A 26,680-nucleotide genomic window follows, 5' to 3' on the forward strand; every position below is an offset into this window, starting at 1 on the left:
ATGGAGAGGAAAATGCTGTGTATTTTTTTGATGATTCTTCTAGCGGAATCTGATGAAACCCGGCCATCAAATCTAGAGTGCTAAAATATTTAGCTCGGCCCAGTTCATCCAAAATTACATCAATACGTGGTAACGGGAATTTATCCGCAACTACCTTTTTGTTGAGTTGACGAAAGTCAACAACTAATCTCCATTTCTTTTCATTGCTATCGGACTTTTTAGGAACTAACAGTATTGGCGAATTAAAAGGTGAAGTTGATGGTTCGATGATGTCATCTTCTAACATTTTGTTTATTTGTCTGTTAATTTCATCTTTTTGCGCATGAATAATTTTATAATTGGGAATGTAAACCGCTTTTTGGTCTGTCAGTTCAATGTTTTGAGAGTAAAAATTATTTGTTGATAATTTTTCATCTGTGAGCGAAAAAATATCTTCATATTTTTCTATCAACTTTTTAAGAGAATGTTTTATGTGTGGAGGAAATTCATCTACTTTTGTCAAATTTAAAATTTCTTGTACTCTTTTTTTATGAGGTTTAGTACAACTTGTATTCACTGCCTGTTTGTAGTTTTCTAAATTTTCAATTTTTGGGACAAAATCTGTAATAATGACTGATGAATCAGTTGTGTTAATAAATTTTACTAATGGACTTTGATGTGAGACGATGGTATTGCCGCAAAAGATACCTGGTTGAATCTCTTGAGACAATATCAAAGAATCTTTAGATAAATTCAAATTTGGTATTCTTCGCACCACTTCACAACGTGCAGGTATGCATATGTTGTTTTGGTAATTGTCCTCAATTGGTATTGCGATTTCTTCGTTGAAAATTCTAAATGTCAATAGCCAATGGTCGTAATCTAAATTGCATTTAAATTTAGATAAAAAATCACGGCCTAATATGTCATCAGTGTGGATAGGAAATTGTGAATCGACAGTTTGAAAATTATGACATATTGTTATGTCATTCTCAAAATATAAAGTTGCTAACGTTTCAGCTAAAGTTTCCTGGGTTCCATGCGTTATACCTGTAATTTGGAACCGTTTATTTTCATTGACTATATGTTGAGGTGGTAATTTATTTATTTTTATTATTGAGATATCTGCACCACTATCAACTATAAAGGAACATTCACGATTTCCTTCTAACCAAAGATTGACAAAATTAGCTGCCTTCAGATTTATTGTATAAATGGAGCTCGAGGTGTTGTATGGGGCAGCTGATCCATTTGACCTAAAAAATGTCGATTCATATGTTGACGTTGATTATTGTCGAAGGGGCGTTCTTGTATTTCCGACTCAGGATTCAAGTTCGGAACATTAGCAGCACCTGCTACATAGACATTTCTAGCATTGTTATTCCGATTATTATGGCCTCGATTACTATTAAAGTATCGCGGTTGCATGCGATTCTGAAAATTATTTCCATTTCTGGTAGAATAATTACCGTAAGAATTTCTGTTGTTAAAATGTCCACGGTTGTTGTTACGATAATCGTATCGTTTATTATTTTGATTCCGATATTGATTTTGATAATTATTAAATTTTTGTTGAAAGTTGTGATTTCCTTTCATAGTTAGTAGTTGGGCGGAATTATCGATTTCTGGTATATTTTCGTTTACTTTTTGGATCGCATCCTTGAGATCTGTAAATGTACCTGCCTTCAGTATCAGTTTCACATCTGGATTACTGACTCCATTTATCAGGGCTTCTACACCAATCTTAGTTGACATTTTAGAAGCAACGTCCGCAGGAATTTTGCTTTCAATGTAAACATTTTTCAGTTGAATAGTGAGGTTTTCAACTTCTTCGCAAAATTTTTGATTTGATTGTTTAGATTTTATCGCCTTAAGTTTTGCTATGATACTCTCAGGTGTTGTTTTATCTTGACACCTGTTTTTAACATCTTGGATTATTAGAGGTATTGTTATAGCTTCATTTGGCAATCCAATACGAGCCTTTCCTGTAAGTCTAGTTCTGAGGAATTTTGCGGCTATTTCTTCCTCACCAGCTTGAATAATTTCCAATAAAAGATTGGATGCATCTATAAATGCATCTAACCCCGCAACTGAACCATCGTATGGTTGTACCAAAGAAGTTGCCGTTTTATAATCGAACATGTTTGTTTGTATATGTTTTTTTCGAAGTTTAAAAAATGCAATTATTATATTCGCAAGTGCTTTAAATTTAATCAAATGTTTACCATAGTCTAATCTGATATCAATGAATATTTTTATTTCACTAAATAAAGAACGAGCATCTCTTAATAATGCTTTTTGATGATATTGATCATAGTCTTCTAAGATATATAGAATATTTTCGTATAATTCTTTTGCTTTCCTAAGTTTATCTAACAGGGTCGTTTTTAAATACTTCCTGTTTGGGGATTTTCTTAGGGTTTTCAGCTCTTGCTGGAGATTTGATAATAGTTCATCTACTTGTCTTTGGTTGTACATACCGATCACATATCAATTATCTTTATGGTGCGTTATGGTGCACTGTATTCCTCTGCTGCCAGGGCTCCGACGACGGCGATGAAGAGGACGAATGCGGCGATGACCTTCATTTTGACGATTTGTTGATTGGTTATTGCTGGAACCACTGTGCTGGTTCATGCTGGAACTGCGATGGATCTTCTTCGTGACACGTTGCTTTTTCAATGTTATTTTTCACTAATCATTAGTCACATCACATTGTTCTTGTTCATACATTTGTAACACGCGAACTCTTGTTACTTTTCGCTATGCGCAAATCAATTTCTCTTTTAAAACAACGCCACACGAAATATGAGCTTGTGGCTAAGATAGCCAGTACAAAACATGCTGCGATAATATCATTCGATTCTAAACTGTTTTTTGTTACAGCAGGAGCAACTTGTTGGGCTTGCTGAGCCACAATGATATTTTCTTCTTTCGACTCGGTTGCACCCATTTTTGTACTTTTAGTTCACTTTCACTTAGTTTGTAAGGGTGATGTATTTTGCTTGCTTCATAGTTTCACACCAGCTGTCAAATTCTTCTTTTAAAATTTTCACGACAATCACTGTTGTAATAATTACAATTGCTATGGAAATCGCGATTAATTTCGACATTCTTCCCAACAGTGCTTTATGGTTCGTTTCTGCACTGATCACTAATTGCACTTGTTCACTTTAAGTAACTGTCTCTTATTAATCCTCGCGGCGCTTTTTGATTAAGTGCGAATTCACAGGTTCACTTAGGACGGTCGCCATCAGCGAGTCGCGTGGATGGTTCGGATTAATGGACATGCATAAGTCACGCAACTTCGCGGTTGATCAAACTGATTGCCTTTTGTTTATTTTTCCATATACTTATAGCTACCTTACATTCTACTACTTCAATTGGACATTCGCATAAGTGCGTTACTCACGCTCTCACTCTCTTAAGCCTATACGGTCAGCTGTTAAGAGCACGCTCGCAACTCGACCATGCCTTTGTTTTATTATACTAATGACCTGGTTCTGGTGTGGCATGAATAAGGAAGTTTGAATGTTTGCTACTCAGCGCTTTAAGGTTGCTACTGGTATGTTTGGTGTTATGCTTTACTTTCGGTTGGAATGTAGGAAATGTATAGAAATGGAAAGCTATGTAGGTCATGTAGAAAAGGTCACCACACCCCAAAGAGAGAGCGATGAGAAAACCATTTTTTTTTCTCTCATTTACTTTTCGGGGTAGCTGTTTACTTAACTGACATGATAGCTAATCCTCCAAAGCCCCCAGATTCTGATCTTGTTTAAATGGGTTTTATCATGCACTGTTATCCCCGCGATATAATCAGAGCTGTAACAGTAGACGATGAACAGACTCTCATGATGTGTAGCGGACGATGATTGATACAGAGAGCGATAAGTGAGAGATACTCTCAATTTTCTCAAAAATTATCGCCTGGAATTCATCGTTTTTCATGTAAGATAGTCAAGTTTGAAAGATCTCGGCTTCTAGATTCTAGATTCCATACTTCTTCAAGGAATAATATTGATAATTAATTTACACACTTCGCAACATTCTACACAACCTTCTCTACAAATTCTGATTGAAGTTCTTCCAGTTATTCCCTAAAAATACTTTAATCGTTAATCATGAAAATAACTTATGAAACTCTTACTCACGAGTTTCGAGACTTTTATGTTTTCTCAATATTAAAAGTTACATATAGTCACATTACAGTTGTGGATAGCATCAGTGCCGTAGCGTGCGGTTGGCCAGGTTGGCGACCGCCAAGGGCGCAAACCTTCAGGGGGCGCGAAAATGCGTTACGCTTTTTGTCAATTTTCAAGAAAAATTTCGAGAAAAAAAATCTTTGTTAAAAATAACAACTGTTAAAACCCTATCTGAATCGATTCAAGCAAAATATTTTGAAAGCATACCACCAGATGTTACATATTCGTAAATTGTAAAATCTTTAGATATTTGTTTTATTATTTTCAATACTTGTTTTTAATTATGAATCGTAGTTTACTGCTAACCAGCCGAGATGAAGTTTAACAACTACCGAAAAGCTAAACATTACATATACTCTGCAATTGGATTAAATGGACAAATTGGAAGCCCACAATAGAAAACTCAGCCAGCACAGTTGCTGGCTAGTGTGGTGTGCCATTTCAATACCCAAAAAATAATACGCTCTGCGCTGTTATTATTTTCAAATTTATTAAATATTTTTTTAAATAGTTCCTCATGACAATAATTTGTAAATCAGTTGTGGCAGAAAATATTTTAGAAAATCTGTGTATATCTTGAAAATAGACACCAAACGAAAATTTATACTTTGAAAATTGAAGGCTTAACAGCGGAAACCACAGCATTATCGGCGAACGGGATTTTCAGAGAATTGTATAACATTGAAATTAGAACATAAAGTAGGCTGTTGTTCCTAATAATAGTAATACTTGTTTCTAGAAAAAAATCCTTGAAAATCCGTACAGAACTCCCAACATTTCAAGAAAGGTTTGTGTTTAGTGACATCATTTTCGATTTTATTCTGTGCTGCCATTTTTAATGCAACTAGAGTCACGATTCCTAATCGGGGGTATGTGGACCCTCATTCCTAAATAATCTCGCTGAAAAGACCATCATTCAGCGCACTGTTTCTCCGTAATCATGTTAGAAGCACAGACAAACAGACGTAACAGCTAGAACAATTATCAATTTAAAACATAGTCACGTGAACATTTACGCCCAATGCTAAAACTACTTCATTTGGCCAACCGCGGACTAGGTGGCGGTAGTGAGCAAACGTCAAACTCGAACAAAAGTGATGCGAGCGCCACGGGTGACCCGTCGGTCAACTATCAAATATTAGAATTGGGCGCTATTCTGTTGTGCAATGAAAATAATACGAGTGTTACGTCTGTTTGTCTGTGTTAGAAGGTTAGAATATAGTGTTTTAGAGGATATCTTGACAAAATTTCTTCATAGCAGAATTCTTTTTAAATCTCTTTGAGTATGTATAAAACTTCTTCTTTAATTTTTACCCAAATTTTCTTGAGTTACTTTTGTAAAAATTATGGAAGTAAATTTTTGATTCATGAATAAATATTAAAAAAATATTGAAAGAGTTTCGTGAGAAGTTAAAAAACCCTCCGAAGTCGAATTCGGAAGGAAATTTCTGGATTAGGTCGACAATATGTAGCTAATACATTGCAGTACAAGATTTTCTGAAAATTTCGTTTGCAATATTAAACAAATGTATTAAAATACTATGAAAAATGGTTCAGAAATATTTACAATAGTTCATTTTATAATATGAATTTCTCTGAGGTTGAAGGTTGAAGTTGATAAACCCGGTAGTTTCGACGAATAAACAGTAATTTTATAAACTATTTGTTCAAGGTGAAGATGTATCGAAGCCATACATCAAAATTTCTAGAGTACAAATCTAAACAACCAGATAGGGTTTCGAAATTTACGTCAACGATTGATCTATCGATCAAGTTTTCAGTCCGAGAGATTGCCTGATTCTGTAGATTTATACGCTTGAATAGTTGAGGTGTGGCGTCGATTCATTTTCTTCTTAAAGAATCTTCTAGATAACCTCCAGACTGACTGACTGTTCGGATGAAGGTACATCGACGCCAAACCTCATATTTACAAGAGCACCAAGCTAGACCTAATCAGACAGCCATGCAAACTCAATATCTGATCTATAAGTTACTCGCTGGTACTAGTGACTGATCGATTAAACTTTTAGCTTGAACCGCTATTTGGTTTTCTAAATTTGTGCTGTTAAAAATTTGAGGAGTAGCTTTGATTCATCTCCACTCTAAATAACATTTAGTATTCTATTTTGCAAAGTCTTACAAATGATTCAATGAATTATAAATTTTAGTTAATTCCTAAGCTCGATCACGGATTTACCACGGAATTTTAAAAAGTATCGTGGATGTTTTTCTTAAGTGTTTCATGTTAACTTGCAAAATGTTATAAAACAGATGAGCTTTGACTTAGGGGCGCTCAATTGATAGTTCGCCAAGGGCGCCACGGCATCACGCTACGGCTCTGGATAGCATACAGGTGTGGAACAGATAAGGATAAAACTGATAATATTTCATCAAATAGAGCTGTAATTAAGTAGAACACTTTTTACCTACGTGACCCATACATACAGCATCGCAATCAATTATAATACGATAAGGCATATGTTTTCCATCCGAGAGGTGATTTTCTGAGTAATAATTGAAGAAGCTAGAAGCAGGAATGGACAAAAACCTACTTTTGAGAAGAACTTTTTTTGTTGACCTTTTCAGCAATTTTTCATCCCATATACATTGTACACCCAAAAATATACACGAAATGTAAGGTTTTTGTATAGTGTTTGTGTTAAAACCTTACAATTTCTGTATATGTAACGATGTTACACAGACTTTTGTATTAGATCTTGTTTTGGGTGTATGGATACCATTCTGCGGTAGTTTTTCAAACCTCTCTCTGATGGTGGAATAATGTGATTTATCATTTTAATGAATCAATTTAAATTGACACTATTCAAATTGCCTTGCCGCATGTTCGTTAAATTAATCCGTTTAAATTAGATCCGATAAAAGTTTCCCACGTGGATGGTAATTACCTAACAATCGTGTAATTAAACGAAATCAAATGCCACCTTGGGGGCATCATTAATTGACTAGAAAACCTCCAATAATTTATCAACAGATCGTGATTGAATGTCCCAATACCGTAAATTTGCTGCATGGGCCATGCAGCATGGCCAACCCTGATTGATAGGATAACCAACGATAAAAGCGCATCCTCCAGTGCAAGTGAGATAAAAAGCAAAACGAATCGAAATTAAATTAAATTAAATCAATCCATTTGATTCCGGGATCAATGCGGATCCCATGCGTGTAAAAAAACAGGAATAAAATAAAATAACATACCGTGCAAATGGATATTAATTTGTGTCAATTTGTCCAGCTGCGCCTGGGCCATTTTGCTTTGCTTTTTGGTGATCTTGTGCTTCCAGTAGGGGCCCGGGTGCGGATGGTTGTGATTGTTGTTGATGGCTGCCGGTTCCTGTTTGGCCAGGACATCGATTCCACCACCAATCGAGAAGTTTTTGTTGTTGTTCGTCTCGATCAGGCTGGCCACCCGCAGATTCAGGGTCGATTTGGGTGCCCCTCCATTGTGGTCGGTGTCGCCATCTGCCGAGCTCGTCGATAGATGGCGCGTTTTCTTGTGAATCTTTGGGGAAATTTGGCGCTTGGAGGGAGGTGCCGGCGGTTGAGATCCGGGCGGATGTTGCTGATGGGGCAGTAGGTATTCCATCTTTTTCGCTTGAACCGAGCTGAGATTCGGCGAACTGGCGCTGGTCATTCGGTCCAGGTGGCTGGCAGGAAACCGTTCATGCTCGAAGTATAGAACCGGAGCGGTTACAATCGAAGGCGAGGGGGATAGGGATGGTGGCGGCGATTCTATCGTCGCAATGTCTAGCAAGGAGCCATCCTTCTTCTTCGGCGATGGAGTTCTCCGTTGGGAGCGGCTTCCTTGGGGTGAGACCGACCCAGACCGGATGGCGGGTGGACAAATGAGGGTGCAGTCCGGGAGGCCAACGCTCGACAGGGACCGGGAAACCACGTCCGGTAGACTGATCTCTGGAAGGGGCAAACGGAAAACGGGAGAGAAACGAAAGATAACATAAGATTAAATTAAAGTAAAACAAAAGGAAATCAAATTGAATGGGAATTAAATCGAAATAGGATTGCTAAAAACTAAATTTATAAAATAATAATTAAAACTCTTCAATTATAAATATAAATTCAGGCAAAACGAAGAAGCTTCACACAAAAATTACATTGGTTATAAAATATATTCCCACTTTCTGGCCACCCTATTCAAACAGCACATGAAAGATAAAAACACTCATCGAGTACATAAAATAAACGAATGCAGGCAGGAAGGATAGAACAATTTATCCAAGCATTTAACTGTCACCCAGCCAGGAGAAGAACGACACGAATTCCACGGTGCTCCCCAGACAAGGAAAAATCTAAAGCTAAGGTGTTTTTTCATCTTTTCTAAAGGCATAAGGCAACAGTGAAGAATTTTACGTTCGACGAAAGGTTTCCTCCTCCTGGAGCGGGAATAGAACCCACGCTTCATGGCATTCACAGTACGTATAAACAACCGACGCCGCTATCCGCACGGCAAAGAAGTCCACCAAATTTTTCATAGTACCGTTTTGTCTCAAATTCCGAACATGACTGATATTCCGAGCACTACACTTCAAATAGAGATTTTTCTAGAAAACCAATTAAATTTCTCCACAGAAAGATTGATCATTCAATTGAATTGTAATTCAGTAATCGACTATTCACTGTTTTATTATATATTAACGTTTGTATTGTTTCAGAAGGAATCATTCATATGTTACGTAACTGTTTTTTTCACAATAGAAATGCAATCTAGCTTGGTTGGAAACACAAATTTGGTTTGTATTTGACCGAGTTTGATCTAAACGTGTATGAATTTTGTATGAAATATATCGTTCAAATATATGTAAAATTTTGAATTTTTCAAATAGCCCTAACTTGAAAATTAGCAAATTTCTTAAAAAAAAATAAATTTTGTTTTGTAAGATCTAGGGATGCTTTTTGATGTGCAATATTCGAAAAGGCGTCGATATAACGCGACAAGAGTTGTTTTTCCTGTTCAAAATCATCAAAATTACTTAAATGTAATATTGAATAGTTTTAAAACATTAAGCAAATATATTTTTTCCATCCTCATGCTTGAGCTTGATAAGTGTTGAACCATACGCATTCGGATAGTGCGTAAATTTGGGGAAATATTACATTTAGGAATGTTGTATTTTGAATTTTGTACTTAATGTTATTGTTACATTTTTCAATTTCAATCAAGGATCATAATAATATAATATATGAGGTATATTTCAAAATGATAAAAATGATAAAAAACATAAAAGAATAAAAATCTCAAAACAGTTTTTGGTAGTTTTGGCCGTCTCTTCAAATGGAGCCCGACCATTGTGCGACGTAACACTTGAAATCGCACTCCGCCATGGTTTCGTGCCGCGGAACGAGATGTAATCATCTTGGCGAACGAACGTGAGGTGGAAGCAGCACTTCGCTGAACACCTGAATGGTGTTGAGAGCACAGGCAATAAGGGTCAAGACAACGAAAGAAAATATCATTGTTAGAAAAAAGAGCTAGCATTTACCTCGACGGAAATTAATGATGTCATTCACTAGTTTAAGAACAATAGAGCTGCTGATAAGAATGGTATCGGAGCTGTAAGATGCGTTTGTATCTGATTAATGAAAATAACAATTCATGACAGTTAGAGTTACACGTTATATTTTTCTTATTAAAAATCATTGTGAACTTTAGGTTTCACCAAGGTGGTTTCACAGCTCGTCCAGATCTAGTAGTCGTTTGTGTCGAAATCGCACTGCTTGCTTAAAGAAATTCGATCACGATGTCTAAGACATCTTGTGGTGATTCTGCTTCTCTACGTTCCTTGCTGCCTTTATTTTGCGCAAGTGATGTGCATTGCGCCTTTGCACTCCACTACCATCTGATACAAGTCTGATGGTTCACACAAGTTCGATCTCACCGAATACCTTCAGACGGTGATTCGAAAACGATAGCCACTTCACTTTCGAACAACCAAAGCGGAATCTCATTGCAGTTTGCTTCGCAGCCGAGTATGGCAGAAAACTTTTTGTCGTGTATCCTGGCCGTTTCGTATAGGGTCGGTGTTCCCTTAGTGGACAGTCCCCTATAGTCGCACTTTACGGCCGTTTTGCTATAAACCTTTTCAAAACATTTTTTGACATAAAGGTCAGGAGCTATTTATCTAAGTACCATTGATACACAGCTTGATTTTGTTCAAAAAATGATCGAAATAATTAGTTTTGCTTAAAATTTGAGCCCCCTTGGCGCCTATAGTAAACCTATTGCTCCTATAGTAGCACTACTGAGAGAAACTATTTTTTATTTTACAAAATAATTGATGATTTAAGAACTTTTTTTACATCACACGAAAGCTTTTGATCCACACTTTGTAGGAAAAATATAAAAGTTTGGTAAACATACGGTTTTGATAAGTATTTTGCCAACGCCGTGATGCTAGTGCTACTATAGGAACAGAAATTAGAAATAATGCTGCTATTGGCACATGTATTCCTATAGTGGCACACGCGATAATAAATGCAAACATTCGAGTTTTCGTAGTTTTCATATTTTTTCCCACAAAAACGCGTTTAGTACTATACCATTTAATTCCACTAGAGTTTGTATCCTTTGACAGATACGCGTATTTCGACCTCAACTGTAAGGCCGTCTTCAGTGTCTTGTACTAGACTCGACTCTAGTGGAATTAAATGGTATAGTACTAAATTCGGTTTATTCATCGACTTATAGGTATTCCACTAAACAGCTCGAAGATTTATTAACAATTCGATGTTTTCATGATCAGAGTCAAAGAAGTGAAGGACCGAATCATAATTGGAGTAAGGTACGTGAGTCTTGTACCTCACCTATTGAACGACGAGTTGACACTTCAAAAAACAATCGAGTTGTGCAAAAACTTTGAGTTGGCAATTTTGCAGTCTATAAGATGCTAGCAGGGGAAGTTAAAGTGAATGAAATAAACACAATGAAGAAACGACTGCCTATTGAGAGTCAACAAGTGAACGATAGACTGATCTCGGAGTGGAAGACAACATCGAAAAGGACATTGCCCAGCTTTCGGAAAAATCTGCCACAAATGTTGGGCAGAAGAACCACTTCGCAGCGAAGTCCAGAGCTCGCGCCGTAGCTCATGCGGTTCATACAGTGCAAGAACCGGAAAAGGTTCATATAGTGCAAGGAGGAAAAGTCAGGAGAAGAGTTGTTCATTGGCACAGTGGCTAGTTTGGATACCGATGACGACTGGTAGGGTCGATGTACCAATAGCCGCATAGCTAAGAATAAAAATTCATTTAAAATCGAAAAATAACTAATAACTCTAAGAACAATGACTATTCGTTGCATTTATTTATTTGAACATGATGTAAGAGTTATACAATTGATTTCAACAATCTTTTTTTTTAAATGACGTCAAAAGATTATTAAAGATGAGCAAATCTTACTTTTACAAAAACACCATACAAAAAACACAACAGACGAGATTACTGAGGCTCAGTTATTGTTGAAAGTGAGAGTAAAGAAGGAGAGCCTCTCAATGCTAGACAGCGGCGAAACCAAGGGGGGTTTTGGCAGTCAACCCCCCAGAGCCGGTAAAAATATAAGGCTTACCATGTACATTTTTGAAATTTATTACCAATCATACTTCACATACGAAGGGGCAACAGTAGTTAGGTTCATATCAATACTCGTATTCAGTGGTTTTAACAGTAATCTTCATCAAAGTTCTGTTTTTGTAATTATTAAACCCCTGAAGAGTTTAACAAAACAACTAGCAAACTGCTACTATAATATGGTTAATAAATAAGTTAATTTTCTTGCATCTTCAGAAAAACGAAGTAAAGGCACAGACAACCAGACGTAACAGTTAGAGCAATTATCAATTTAAAAAATAGTCATGGGAACATTTACGCCCAATGTTAACAATACTTAATTTGGCCAACCGCGAACTAGGTGGCGGTAGTGAGCAAACGTCAAACTCGAACAAAAACGATGCGAGCGCCACGAGTGGTAAGGCGGCCAACTACCAAATATCAGAATTGGGCGCAATTCTGCTGTGCGATGCAAATAATTAGAGTGTTACGTCTGTTTGTCTGTGGTAAAGGCTTTTTTTAACAAGTTTGTCAAACATTCAGATATATTGGGACCCCGAACGCCACTACCCCGAATGGGTCACTACCCCGAACGCCATTACTCCGAATGCATTACATTTTGAGACTTATTCTATTTAGAGTGTGTACGATTCCTCATGACGGTTTGGCTTAACAAGCTTGGCTCAACAATGTTTTTTTTCAAATATTAGAAGATAAAAAAGCAATAGGAGCGGAAAAAAGTAGGAGCGGAATTAAAAGGTACACGGTACTCCATCTACTTTAAAGTTTCTCTATTTGAGATTCTGCTCAGAGGATTCGAACATTCATTAAAGAGATAAAAAAGCATTTTGCTTTTCAGAAAATATTTTTTACATACTATGTTTGTTTGGATTTGTCCTCTAAGTTTGGTGAGATTCACACAGCCACATTGCAATGCTCTGAAGAACAGCCTATTTCTAAAACAAGGGTGAATTTATTATGAAAAGGAGCTATAATATGCATGAAATTAGGATGTAGTAAAGTCTCTTATTGGACGTCGGTACCCACTTCCTTTACTCTTTTTTGTAGGTGTCGAGCTACTAGCATTAAGATCTTCTTAAAGATTTTGTTTCGTAAACCATGGTAATAGAAGATCACCCTGAGATAGTCGCTGTTCGATGGAACCCACTTAAAGACCAACCCGATAGACAACCGTTTCGCTATAGCAAGGAAACGTTAATACTCTTGTACATCTTAGAGAAACAGCGGTTTCTGATTGCGGCTACAGCAAAAACTTTCATTGGTTTGTGGGATCATTAATTTGAATTTCGATGAGATAAACTTAATTTTTTTTTATCCATGACAATGATGAAACGATGTTGGAAGAAAAGTGATGAGTAAATCCATAAGAGACCTGCTTGTTTTGATACAAGAAGGTAAAATTTCGCCTTCAACAATAGCCAGGAAAGGAGTCATCAACTTCCTCCTGACAGAGAGCTTCTTGCGGCAGCGAAACATCATTTATCAAGACCGCCAACAAATTATCGACCAACCATGCAGTTTAAAAGAGGAGAAATTTTAAACCCATATCCGGCGAGGGAGGCGCCCCGGCAGTCCGTTGCAGTACCACCCCCGAACTGGACGACGGAAGGATCTTCAACTGGTGGATCTTGTGGATCATGCTGTGCATGCCGGCATTCGTGTTTTCTACGGAATTGATGGACCCCTCAGAGGCAGAAAATAATTCAATTCAACCTGGTGAAGCTAATCAGCACTTGGTAACAAATAATAATGACAATTCACCATATGGTTTAACAGACTTAAATAACGAACTACCAATAATTTCTTCTGAAACACAGCCAACTGAAATTTTAATCTATTGTCAGAACTTTAATCGCATGAAAAGTGCTTTTAAAATTTTTTTTATTAACGACACTTTACACCAAACAGGTGCATTCGTGTCAGTTTAAAATTCAGAAATTCATAAAAATATACTAAGTTCATCGTACTCAATCATTTTGGGAACAGAAACAAGTTGGAATGATGATGTGAAAAGTGAAGAAATTTTTGGTAGCAATTACAACGTATTTCGCAATGATCGTGACTTACTTTTGGCACAAAGAAGATCGGGCGGAGGAGTCGTCGTTGCAATATCATCAAATTTCAGTTCTGAAATCATTGATTCACCTAAATTTAAAGAATTTGAGCATGTGTGGGTTAAATCAAATATTGTTAATGAAACTCATATTTTTGTATCAGTTTACTTTTCCCCAGATCAGGCTTGTAAGTCAACATACGAGAGTTTTTTCCTGATTGCAGAAGAAATCATAACTCAACTTCCTCCCGAAAACAAGGTGCATATTTATGGCGATTTCAATCAACGTGATGCAGATTTCATTCCTGATTTTGAAAATGAGAGTATTCTACTCCCTGTTGTTGGCGATAATGAAACTTTGCAATTTATTTTTGACAAAACTGCATCCTTAGGCTTTAATCAAATAAATCACGTAAAAAATAAACAAAACTGTTACCTAGATTTTTCATTGACAAATATGCACGAAGATGTCTGTGTAAGTGAGTCAATTTCACAATTATGGAAAAATGAAGCGTTTCACACGGCAGTAGAATATTCTATGTTTATGCATATTTATCATACTCCTCACGAATATGTGTATGAGAATATTTTCGATTATAGTAGAGCCAATTATACTAATATTAGATTAAAATTAGATAACGCAAATTGGCAATCTGTTTTGAGAAATCAAAATAATATTGAATGTGCAATAGAAATCTTTTACAATTTATTGTGGGAAACCATTAGGGAGGAAGTACAAAAAGCTCACAAAGTTTACAGAAGATATAAAAAACCAGACGATTTAGAAAAATATTTGGTTATTTGCGACCAACTCAATTTAGCCATTTCTACAGCACTTACCGAGTACAACATAAAAACTGAAAATGAAATAAAGTCATGTCCAAAGAATTTTTTCAGTTACGTTAAAACTAAACTCAAATCGTGCAACTTTCCATCAACAATGACTTTGGATGAAAAAGTAGGAAATAATACTGAAGATATTTGCAATCTTTTCGCAAAATTTTTTCAAGAAAATTTTACAACATTTTCGGAAAACGATCGAGATTATTCTTACTTTACACATTTTGCTGACATTCCGAGTGATGTTGGCGTTAATTCTATAAATGTTCAAGACATTTTGTTTGGTCTTAAAAATTTGGACGCCACTAAAGGATCAGGGCCAGATGAAATTCCACCCGGATTCATAAAAAACTTAGCAACTGAACTCACAACTCCATTATTTTGGTTATTCAATATGTCTCTTCAAACTGGCCAATTTCCAAAGGTATGGAAAAAATCATTCCTCATACCAATATATAAATCAGGTAAGAAATCGGACATTCGAAATTTTCGCGGTATTGCTATTATGTCATGTATTCCAAAACTTTTCGAGTCAATTGTAAACAAAAATATGTTTGCCCAAATAAAAAATCGTATAACAAACGCTCAACACGGCTTTTTTAAAGGTCGTTCGACCACTACGAACCTTCTGGAATTTGTAAGTTACTCACTGAGTGCAATGGATAAAGGTTACTTCGTAGAAGCTCTTTACACTGACTTTAGTAAAGCATTTGATAAACTTGACATTCCAATGTTGACTTTCAAGCTTGAAAAAATGGGAATCGAAATGAGTCTCCTTAAGTGGATCAAGTCCTATTTAAACGACCGTCAGCAAATAGTAAAATTCAATGGGAAAAGATCAAATCCAATACATGTTACATCTGGAGTACCTCAAGGCTCACACTTAGGCCCTCTTCTTTTTATTTTATATGTTTATGACGTTTCTTATATTCTAAACAAACTGAGGGTCCTTATATATGCTGACGACATGAAGCTATTTTTAGAAATAAAGAATGATGCCGATCATAATGTTTTTAAGAATGAGATACAAATTTTCTACACGTGGTGCTGCAAAAGTTTATTGGAATTGAATAAAAAGAAATGTAACCTCATAAGTTATAGCATAAAACGAACCACACCAAATATGTCTATTGTTTTAGGAAACGAACATGTAAATAAATGTGATAAAATAAGAGACTTAGGAGTTATTTTAGACTCAAAACTATCATTTGTAGATCACTATAATGCAATAATTCATAGAGCAGGAAATATGCTCAATTTCATAAAACGATTTGGCCAACACTTTCGTGATCCTTACACATTAAAAATACTTTATGTTGCATATGTAAGATCAATATTAGAATATTGTAGAATTGTTTGGTCACCTTACACAAAAAAACATGAAGAACGTATAGAATCGATACAAAAGCAGTTTTTATTATACGCACTACGTAATTTAGGCTGGTCAGTACTTCCTCTACCATCATATGAATCACGACGCATGCTTATCAATATGAATTCACTGAAAGTGCGTCGTGATTATGCTATGGTTTCTTTTGTTAACGATATTGTTTCACAGCGCATTGATTCTGCTGATATACTTTCAAAACTGAATTTTTATACTCCAACTCGTCACTTGCGCAATCGTTACTTGTTCACAGTAGGTCATCATCGCACGAATTACGCTAAATTTAGTCCGTTGAATCAGATGATGACTATATATAATCAGCATTGTGAAATGATTGATGTTAACATGTCTCAAACAAAATTGGAAAAATACTTTTTTGATGTACAAAACAATAGTAACTGAGGAATGTATTATGAATCGAGTATACTCAACAAATTTATAATATATAAACACATAGATATTAAGAACACAATGTAATTTAGAATGGTCTACAAAATGCTTGACGTCAAAATAAATAAATAAAAAGAAAAGGAATGCTTTCAGGATATAGTCCTTTAAAAAAAGGAAAATATTGGTTACTAGCTTATCCAATGAAAACTTGAAAGAACAGCCTATTTAAGAAAGAAGGGCAAATTTCTAGTGAAATGTTTGCAGCTATGATGGGAATGATCACTGTAACAACGTAATGATGTGACATAACCTATATTCATAAGAAAGGGAAATATTTGTTTAAAAACAAAATTGAAATATGAACACCATCAAGAAGTCCAAATACCGGTGATCACGCAGCTGTTCAGCAAGACCATATTAAAGGGTTATAGGTTCGAATTCCTCCAGTGGCGGATCTTATGCATTGAACATTTCCTTGACGTCCCTGGGCATAGAAGCACATGTACAAGAATGGTAAATTGACAAGGAATGCTCTCAGTCAATAAAAGGCTTAGTTTATTAAAAGCCTATTCACAAATTTCGTAACGCTGAAGGGAGCAAAAAATGTTGTAGGTGCTTGTCCTCAACATGTTACAGCCCCTACACAATATGTAGAATTTCCATACAAAAAATGGTACGAGGGGGCGACTAGGTAATTTTTGGCGTTTTGAAATTTGTGAATGAACCCTTGAACTGCAAAAGGGCCCACTGAGCTGATAAACATGCACTGTCTTAGAAAGAATGAGAAGAAGATAATTGCCAACAAGATATATCGAAAGAATATCTGATGTATAAAAGAAGGGGAAATATATGGTTTTTCGTCATTTACCGACGAATTTTACGCGCCATTAAATACCAGTTTCCATTAGAGACGATTTTTTGCCCGCAAAACAAGATACTGCACTGTATCTCATACTATTCGGGGTAATGGCTCATTCGGGGTAGTGGCGTTTGGGGTAGGGCGTTCAGGGTAATGGCGTTCGGGGTAATGGGATGGAGCCATTGGGACTTTGTTGATAATTAATTGATGAAACTTTCGAATTAAATCTTAGGATCCAGTCAAATTGCAGGGCTTCCAGGATGTAGGAATTGAGTAAGATTTGATGATGACGAAAAGATGAGTAGATTTTGTGCTTGTTAGAGAAAAAAAAGAAGAAATTTCATCAACAGGATTTTCTCTGATCGTTATGAAAAAAATAACACATTTAATCATTAACATGGGCTGTTAAGTTTTGCAATGCTGATTTAGAAGTCTATTTTGTAAGTCGAGTCGACCAAAATGACATGACTGTGTCACTCGAATTTATTTACTGTTTATCATGAACCAAAGCACGCGGCCACTCGTTGACGTTTGAGCGGTGCCGTGTTATTTACGTGACCATGGGAACAGGTGAGTTTGGCACCGCTAAAACGCCATATTAGTGAACTCGTGCATTGGTCCATTCTATCTGATAGGATTACTATGAGAGTCAAAGAACTACTGGAAAATGTATGTTTACTTCGATCTACAGTGACTATCCCATGAATCTGTTCGATTTATAAAATTGGCCCACAATTAAATTTTTCCACTCGATTTTTTTTTTCAAATATCTACCCAAAAACTAATTTGCAAAACCACTCCCACAATCAAATCGTGGTTGCGCTACTGATGCTAGATATGGTTGGCATTTGGCGAAATGACCTTAATACGAAGCCTAAACTTCAATTTTGTTTATAATATCGTTCATGTCTTTTGTTACATAGAATGTTTCAAAATGTTGGTTTAGAACTTATCTGATCTGACCTCCCGGCCTGCTGCGCTCATCTTGCAGCCGTTAGCAAAATAGTATCGCTCAACTCGGTACATTGCCATAGTCGGATATTAAGGGGGCATGATCCGTCATTGATTTCGAAATTTTCAAAAGCAGTTTTTTCGTTCAAAATGAAGAAAATTTACGGGAAAATGTGTTCACTGTATTCTGTTTTCCAACCGAAACACAGTGAACACATTTTCATCGAATATATTTTAGTTTTGAACAGAAGAACTGTTTTTGAAGTTTCGATGATGACGATGATTACGATGACGGACATTGGCGTAGGAACAGGGGGGGCCAGGGGGGCCTGGCCCCTTCCAGAATCACCCAGCCCCCCCCCCCAAATTTTTGATGACAATAAAAAAAAATAAAACAAAACCGATTTAAGATGACGCAAATTCTTCTGGAATTATGTACATGACTCTTGTTGTTATTAACAAAAAAATCGTTTCAGTAGTTACGTTATGTTATGTTGTACAACTATGTTGAGAAAACCTCGTTTACGTTACACAGCATCAGCGCGGCTGTTCTGACTTCGGTGAATCGTGCGACAATCGAAACCGTCCGATTGATTTCCCATATGAGAATTCACTAAAAAAAATATAATACATCTGAGATAACTTGGTATTGCAATATACAATATGAATGGTTTTGTAGTTTAGAACATATTTGAGAAAAGGGGGGGTTGAAAAAGTGTTTTTTGTGTATGCTGGTCAAATTTTTATTATTCTTGTAGAGACCCCTACTGTTCCTAGAAAAAATTTCTGGCTACGCCACTGCATCATATAAATAAAATGACGGAAAAAGATAATTTTCAAGTTCTTTTATCAAAGATTTCAATTGTTTTCTTAGTGATTCGATTATCCGGAGGATTCGATTATCCGGAGTGAAAAAAAAATCGATACTCCGGATAATCGAGTCCGACCTGTAATTGAAAAAAACAGACACAAATTTTGTCACAAAATTACTAAAAATACTACTACGAAAATTAAGATTTAACTTTCAAGGAATTTCGGCATGGGAAACTTTTTATCAGATTAATGGCTAAAACAATGTAACAAAATCGGCCATAGTGTTATTCCAGCAATAAATTCTTTCTTTGATTTTGATTCAATGTTTTAAGTATTCGCATGAATAAATTTATTGCTTTAACTATATTATTTCAAGAAAACATATTATTTCATAAATTATTTGATTAATTTCCAACAGATTTGTAGCAAATTATTTTTAAATAATTTTTCGATATTATTCATAGAATATTATTATTATCAAATTCCTCAAGGAATACTGAAGGGTGGCTTCAGATCTTTAAGAAATCTCATGGAAATTAATCAAATAATATTGTTCATACCTTCAACGCGAATTCTTCTTGGTGGACATCCATTCCTTCTATGTCTACTTTTTATTAGCAAGTTGATTCCGGAATACGTTCCCGGATTTGACAAAAATGTTACTTCTGTCAAATCTAATGCTGGGATATTTCACTGAAAGTTCTACTAGAAATTATTCTGTGAATTCCTTTCAATATTTCACAAAAATTTTATTACAAATTCTTTTGCGTCGCTCATCAATGGTCCTTTAGAAATGTTTCCAAAATACATCACAAGTTGCGTAAAATTCTTCTTTGCTTTTTATCTATAAATTTTGCTTCAAATCACCGGTTGATTCATGAATTGGAAAGAAAATTGTATTTGAAACATCTCTTGCCTTCGAATCTTCAAACGAAATTTGTTGAAATACCCCTGGAAAACTTTAGCTTCCAAAGTTAGCACACTGGAAAAGGAATTTGTAGAGAAACATGTAGTAAAATAACTGGGAAGGGGGAAAGGATATTTTAAGATAATCATAAAGATATTTGTATTGATCTTTCCTAAAACACTTACTTAGAAATAATTTTACCAATTATTGTCTGATTCCGAATTCCTATATTTTTGGCCGGAATTTCTAGAGGCTTTCTGGCAGAATCCTAGAAAACCAGAAGTCAAAGAAGGATAGATTTCAAGGATAATTTATAAAGATGATTTTTATGGAATCTTAAAAAAGGTAAATTGTAGGAGTTTTGAAAAATTTCAGAATTCTTAAACGTATGGTTCCAGATTTCTGAAAGTTCATCAACAAATTTTCAAAGTAATGTACAATACATCTTTGGTAATGTTCTTAAAAAATACCAGCAATATTTCAGCGTTTAATTTCTACTGTACTACAATATAATCGATAATAGACTATTCAAGTAAGTTTGTTTGATATTTCTAAAGGTAGGAAAAATGGTTTTTACTACATCAATATGTTCACAATATAGTATCATGGCACTTCGGAGTTCATACAAAATATTATCTTAAATTTTGATTTTATTTTACTTTCAGTAAAACTGCGTTTTAACACCTGTATTTTTTATTATAAAAGACGATTATGAATTATACGACAGGAATGTAGTATTTTTTTCCAAAATAATTGTCAGCTGCAATTATTAAAAAATTAACTACAAAGTTCTTTCAATCCTGTGTTTCTCTAGAAATCTGATATGGAGTGATTCGTAAAGGAATTTGTAAAGCAATTCCTAAAAGTATTGAGATATTCAGGGAGTAGTTTTTGAACCAAAGTATGGAGAGTGGATTAATTTTTAAATGTTATTTATGAAAGAATCATGAGATTACCAATAAAAAAATGGAATGATTTCTAGAATCTGAAATAATACTTGATGGAATTTCTGGAGATTTTTTTTGAGAAGTTCAAGAATGAATTGCAAAATCTTAGTAAATCGATGAAAAATTTCTTCAAAAAAAATCTTTTGGGAATTTTGTTAGTGCGGCTTGAAGAAAAAAAAATCTCTGGAAAATACTTAGATGAATCTCCGGTATTTTGTTCACGAGAATCTTAGGAAAACAATAGTTTAATTCTTTCAGACATACCTGAACAAATTACTCTGGAAATCTTTGAGTATTTTCGTGGAAGAGTTTTTGAAAGAACAGTTCAACGGTTTCCGCTTGGAATTTTATAAACATGTTAGAATTTTTTAAACATTTTTTTTAGTTAAGCAAAGCAAAGAAAATAAAACAAAAATTCCGAGGAAGTTTTGAAGGAATGGGGGATATTGCTCCTTGATTTTAGAGAAATATAAAAAATGCAGGTAGATCTGCGTTGATGATAGATTGACTTTTCAGTCCTGACAAAATTAAAAAACTGTTATTTTATTTTGTCCAACGTTTCACTCCGTTTGGGACTTTTTTCAGAGACTCAATTTTAACTGTTCTTCCTTCCAGATAGATAGACGGAGAACTTCTTTGAGAAATCATGAGAATAACAATTTCCCAATTGAATTCTTTCTAATTGATCATATTTTTTTTGTGGAATATTACGAGGAACATTTAGAGTAACACCCAGAAGTTTTGTTTTTGTGGGAAGTCTGGATAATTTTTGTTGTGATTATTTTCAAACAGCACTGTAGGGCTTCACAAGCAAACTGTTCTGAGGAATTCGTGAAATGAATCCTTGCTTGGTGATCTTGAAGACATTTTTGGTGTTTTTTCTGATTAAAATCCTGAACAAATTATTAAAGAGCAACTGGAGGACACTTTAGACTAACAGTTTATATATAATTAGTACGTAGAGGGCCTTCCAAAAGAAATGATTAAAAGAATTTCTAATACATTTTCTGGCCGAATTCTTCAAGAGATTGTTTAAGTAATTCGATACAGATTCTTCGAGAATTTTTCTGATGAGATCAGAGAGTCTGGGTATGATTTTCTGTGGAAAGCCCAGGACGAAATTCGTGAAAACTGGTAAAAGAGTTCTTGATGAAAGCACTGCAAATTATGAAAATAATTCATAACGAAATTTCCTTAGGAATTCTAAGAGGAATCTCTTCAAAGAACATGATTGAATCCTTGAAAAAATCGTGGAAGAATCAGAAAGGACATTCCTTGTGATTTTTTCGCTAGAATTCTTGAATGATTACAAAAAGAATAAATTTGTACATTTAAACTACAAATGAAACCGATGTGCCGCGAAATGAGACAAAATCACAAATTATTAAAATCAATACAAATCTGTTAAAAATACGAAATTTGTGAAAATCGTGATTATTGCGACCGAAATTACATCTGTAAATTGGAAATGAACCAGCCGTGGGCTGAAAATCTCCCTAATAGAGATAATAATAATAATAATACATCCGTAAAAACAGGTATATGCTAGGCCCCCCCTGGGCCCCCTCCAGACAAAAATCCTAGCTACGCCAATGGACGGAGCGTTGATCGTTAAACACTTTTGCGTGTCCTCCCTTGGGGACGAAATCAGTGCCCTGCTTTACGCGTGGGGTCGTCCCTGAACTTGAGGGTACTTGGGGGGACAAAGGGAAATGTCCATAAATTACGTCACACAAAGGGACACTCGCGCCCTATGTCACACTTTTTGTATGGATACTTTAAAAAAATGTACGAGTTGCCACATTTCGCTGGAATTCCAACACTTCTAAGTAGAAGCGTTTCGCAATCAATTGACGGCCCCAAAGTACCAGAAAATCACAACCATTACACTGGTAATGGACGTGCGCTTGTTTGTCTACCTGAAAAAATTACAGTATAAGGGGGGCGAGGGCGATTTTCATTTTTTCCCACGTTTTTTCCCCGTTACATTTCCAGCGCACAATAAATGAGCAGCAGTTTGTCCTTGTTGGAAATGGATCGCAAGGTGACGACAAGACTGATTTCAGGACAACAAAGGTGCAGTGCAATGCGCAATACAGATTCACAGTGAGTTCTGTATAATTGGGCGTAGTAGGTGAGAGAATAATGTAAAAATGCAGTCCAGCAGATTTTTTTTAGCAAGCACGAAGCTTTTAAGAGATTAAAAGGTGTTTTTGTAAAGCGTTATTGCTAGAAAATAGGATGTTTGTCACGAAAGGTGCCCATTAGCTGAGTGTTGAAGAATCATTTTCTGAAAGGGAAAGCTTGCTTAAAGCAAACGTTGATGATTTTTGCTTCAATTGGATCACTACTCGTTTTCGATTCGATTGAGATTGGATCTGAATACAGAAGTTTCGAGTGTTCATTGTTCACTAATGATTTCAACAAAAAAGCTCCATAGTTGCCCTTTTAACTTTCTCGGGTATTTGTTTTCGGTCTTGTTTTGACTAGCCAGAGTTCAATCAATGCCACGCTTTCTGCTGCTAATTTGGTACGTGCTTCGTGACACAAAATTTCCCCTAATTCTACCTGTTTGTCATGCAAATGAAAGAGCAAAAAAGAACCCACAACCAGTTTAGCGGGAATACGATGCCATACGACTTAGTGACGCACTACTAGGCAAAAGATCCGCCCTCGCACCAGCGGGAAGAACAGCAAGAAGACTTTTGTTTATATCTTTGGAGACGCGGCGTCAATTAAGTGGTCATTATCTTGAGTTCCAGCAGATGGTGATATCTTCCAAAGACATGCCTCAAGAACTCAGAAGCACAGGTTCAATTATGGGGAATTATATCTACAATACCAAACGAGCAGCTTTTGGTTGAAGGCGCAATAAAATGAGAAGATCTGTTGCATTTATGCCGGCGAAGATTCAGCCTTGAGTCGTTGAGAATCAAAGTTATGGTACAGAGTAGGTTGTTTAGGGCTCGTTCAAAAATGACGCTGTGTGGATGTTTCTGCGTTACGAATTTGTCACTAAATACTTTTTGACAATTTTCTGACTGCTCCACATAACGATTAGCTTCATTTTTCATGACGTTATTTATGAATCAGTTTTCGAAAAGCATTAGTATGCGTTCTGTTCACCGTTAGGAGAAGATCCAACGACTTCGGACAGGTAGTTCTGGGAATTCACTCACATGTCGTAATACATGCCGCATACGTTGGCACTACTACAGTTTGCCAGTTTGCCTGTGGAGCAAAGGTTCGTGAGTCCTGAAGATGGTTCACTTGTTGTAGTCTTTGGTTAACTTTTGTCTCGATCGCACTACATCTTGGCGACATGGGAGTCCAACGAAGTGCCTTCTTGTTGTGGATATTGCTAATGATCCGGTTCGGTAGGTCACTTCCAAGTTGATACACGCCCCACTCACCACTATCACTCATCCACAGGAAACAGCCAGCGATTCCCCGCCTATGAAGTGTCCCATACGGCCCTGATCGGATGGACCCAACCCGATGGATTCATCAAGTTCGACTGCGCGGGATCCTATCTGGGTAGAAACATCATCATGACCGGAGCACGCTGTCTTGAAAGAAATGGCGCACGTACGGACATCGTAAGACTTGGAACGGCCATGGGCAGCCCTCAGGATTTCCACGTCCAGAACATGACCGTCCACTATCGGTACCAGGCGGAGTACTACTACCACAATATGGCGATCATCTTCCTAATGGAAGATCCTCAGCTAGTTTCCGGTCGGTTCAAGCCGGCGTGTATATACTCGCGACCGCCTCCGATACCGGAAGGACGAGTTCACCTGATCGGAAGAGATGGCGGTGGAAATTACCACAGGACTGAACTAGATTTGGTCGATTCGGCCAAGTGTCACGAGTACTACAGTCCAACGAAGAAACTGAAGTACGGTGCTCTGCTGGTTTGTTGCATGTGTGCCCGAAATCCTAATGTCGATAAATGCGCGGTAAGTGTAAAGATAGGTGGGTTGTGTTAGTCATCCCAGAATATCATTTCCCCGAAGGCCAGTTCCCTGAATGACCGTTTTCTTCTAAGGACCCGTTTTCCATAAAAGTGATGCAGTTCAAAAAAGTACAAGGATAGTCTTTAGTGACAGAGTGGTAAACAAGAAAGAACGAGAAGCAATTATAAAGAAGGAGATATTTAGCCAGTCTCGATCGAACATGTTTTGCCAAAAATGAACGGGTCAACTACAAAGGACCGCGAACCAAATAAAAAAGAGTGCATCTCAGATTATTGGTTCGTTTACCATCTTGAAATGTGTGTTGTTATGACAATTATGTGTGTCAAAAACTTTTCGTTACCTTGAACGCCAGTTCTCTGAATGCCAGCACCCGAACACCATTCGAATAGCTTATTTTCCCGAAAAAGTTTTTGGCATCCATAATTATCATAACTATATCGAGTTTCACCGTCCTCAAAATTTTGGACAATATATGTTTGGTCGAGAATAACCTAATATCTCATTTTGATTGTTTATCGTTCGCTCCAGTTAACCACCATGTCATTGAAGACTATACTTTAACATTTTTGAACTGCATTACTTTTCGGGGAAACGAGCAATTCAAGGAATTCGGGGAAAATAATCATTCTGAGAACTGGCGTTCGGTGAAACGAAATTCGAGAAAAGTAGAACAACCGAATAGAAAATATATTGTATAAAGGTTTCCAACGATTCAAATTTCAGTCGGAGCTGGGCTCACAAATGCAGATTGTTCTGGAAAAGAACGGCAAACGGGTTCCCTTCTTAGTGGGACAGAAGACGATCAACCGGTCTTGTGGATCGAAGGTTCCGGGCATTTATACCCGGTTGAGTTCCGATGGGCACTTGCCGTGGATTTCAACGGTTGCCAGAATGGACTTTCACGATCATGATGGTAAAAAATTGGTAAAAATTTCAATTTCATCATTTTTTTTAATTTTTGTCAATTTTCAGCTTGCATTGCAAAATACTGACCAATCAAAGGATCTACACGTAAAGGGACTTACTAAGGCGGGAAACAATCATATTTCGTATACCAAACATTCTTTTATCACCTGAGAAGTCGATGATTACACTAATTTGAATTGAACCTGGTTCGTTTAATAATGTATCGCATTTATTATTACTTTAATTTTGATTTATCGCGTTTGCGGTTGATTAGCCGAGTGCAAGTTTTAACGACTATCGATAATTTAGACATTGCATATACCCTGCAATGTAATTAAATTTACAAAATGATTTGAAATTTTCGAAAAACTTACACGATTTTTCGATGAGAACCGAACTTACCATTTCAAATGTAAAAGACAGGCGTATTACCATCTACGTCACGGAAATACCATGAATCCAGAAGGCAACCTGATTTCAATTGCAAAGTATATGTTATCATGTGTAATGTGTTTTGACAGGATTAACACCATGACCTAGTAAAAATGTGCGTTCTTAACAAACCAAAATATTCACTCTTGTTTATTTTACTCTAAGTCTATAAATTTATTTAAGTATTTTCGCATCCACTAATTAGTTTTTATGACACCTAACTAGATTCTACCATGGGTATATAAAAAAAAAACCTTCCTGACATATCTCCAGAAATCATTAAATTTTTTCTAATTTTTTTACGTAAGTCTTTAGAGGGGTTTCGCAGTCTGTCTGATACCATTGAAGTAATTTGTGATGATGTTTTCGGGTACATATTTAGGCTAGAAACCAATTTGGAGGCATATCAGATAAAGCAAGAGAATTCAAATACAC

General features: G+C 36.2%; 2 protein-coding genes across 4 annotated transcripts in view; one reads left to right on the top strand and one right to left on the bottom strand.

Moving 5' to 3' along the window:
- The window catches only part of LOC5576566, a 680,673-nt gene that overhangs the window by 93,008 nt on the left and 560,985 nt on the right, over positions 1 to 26,680 (bottom strand). For 2 of the 3 annotated variants that reach the window (XM_021837954.1, XM_021837953.1), the window contains exon 3: positions 7,398 to 8,111. The exons of the other annotated variant lie outside the window; for it this stretch is intronic. In XM_021837954.1, coding sequence (XP_021693646.1) covers positions 7,398 to 8,111 — 714 coding nt within the window. The remainder of the gene's footprint in view (positions 1 to 7,397; positions 8,112 to 26,680) is intronic. 3 annotated transcript variants of the gene reach the window in all.
- LOC5576563 (serine protease Hayan) lies at positions 23,923 to 26,038 on the top strand. The gene is made up of 4 exons (XM_021837956.1): positions 23,923 to 24,304; positions 24,360 to 24,889; positions 25,631 to 25,820; positions 25,880 to 26,038. The coding sequence occupies exons 1-4, from the start codon at positions 24,250 to 24,252 to the stop codon at positions 25,897 to 25,899; spliced, it is 795 nt and encodes a 264-aa protein (XP_021693648.1). The 5' UTR covers positions 23,923 to 24,249; the 3' UTR covers positions 25,900 to 26,038.

This window comes from Aedes aegypti, chromosome 1 (genome assembly GCF_002204515.2).
Source record: "Aedes aegypti strain LVP_AGWG chromosome 1, AaegL5.0 Primary Assembly, whole genome shotgun sequence".
Classification (NCBI taxonomy): Eukaryota; Metazoa; Arthropoda; class Insecta; order Diptera; family Culicidae; genus Aedes; species Aedes aegypti.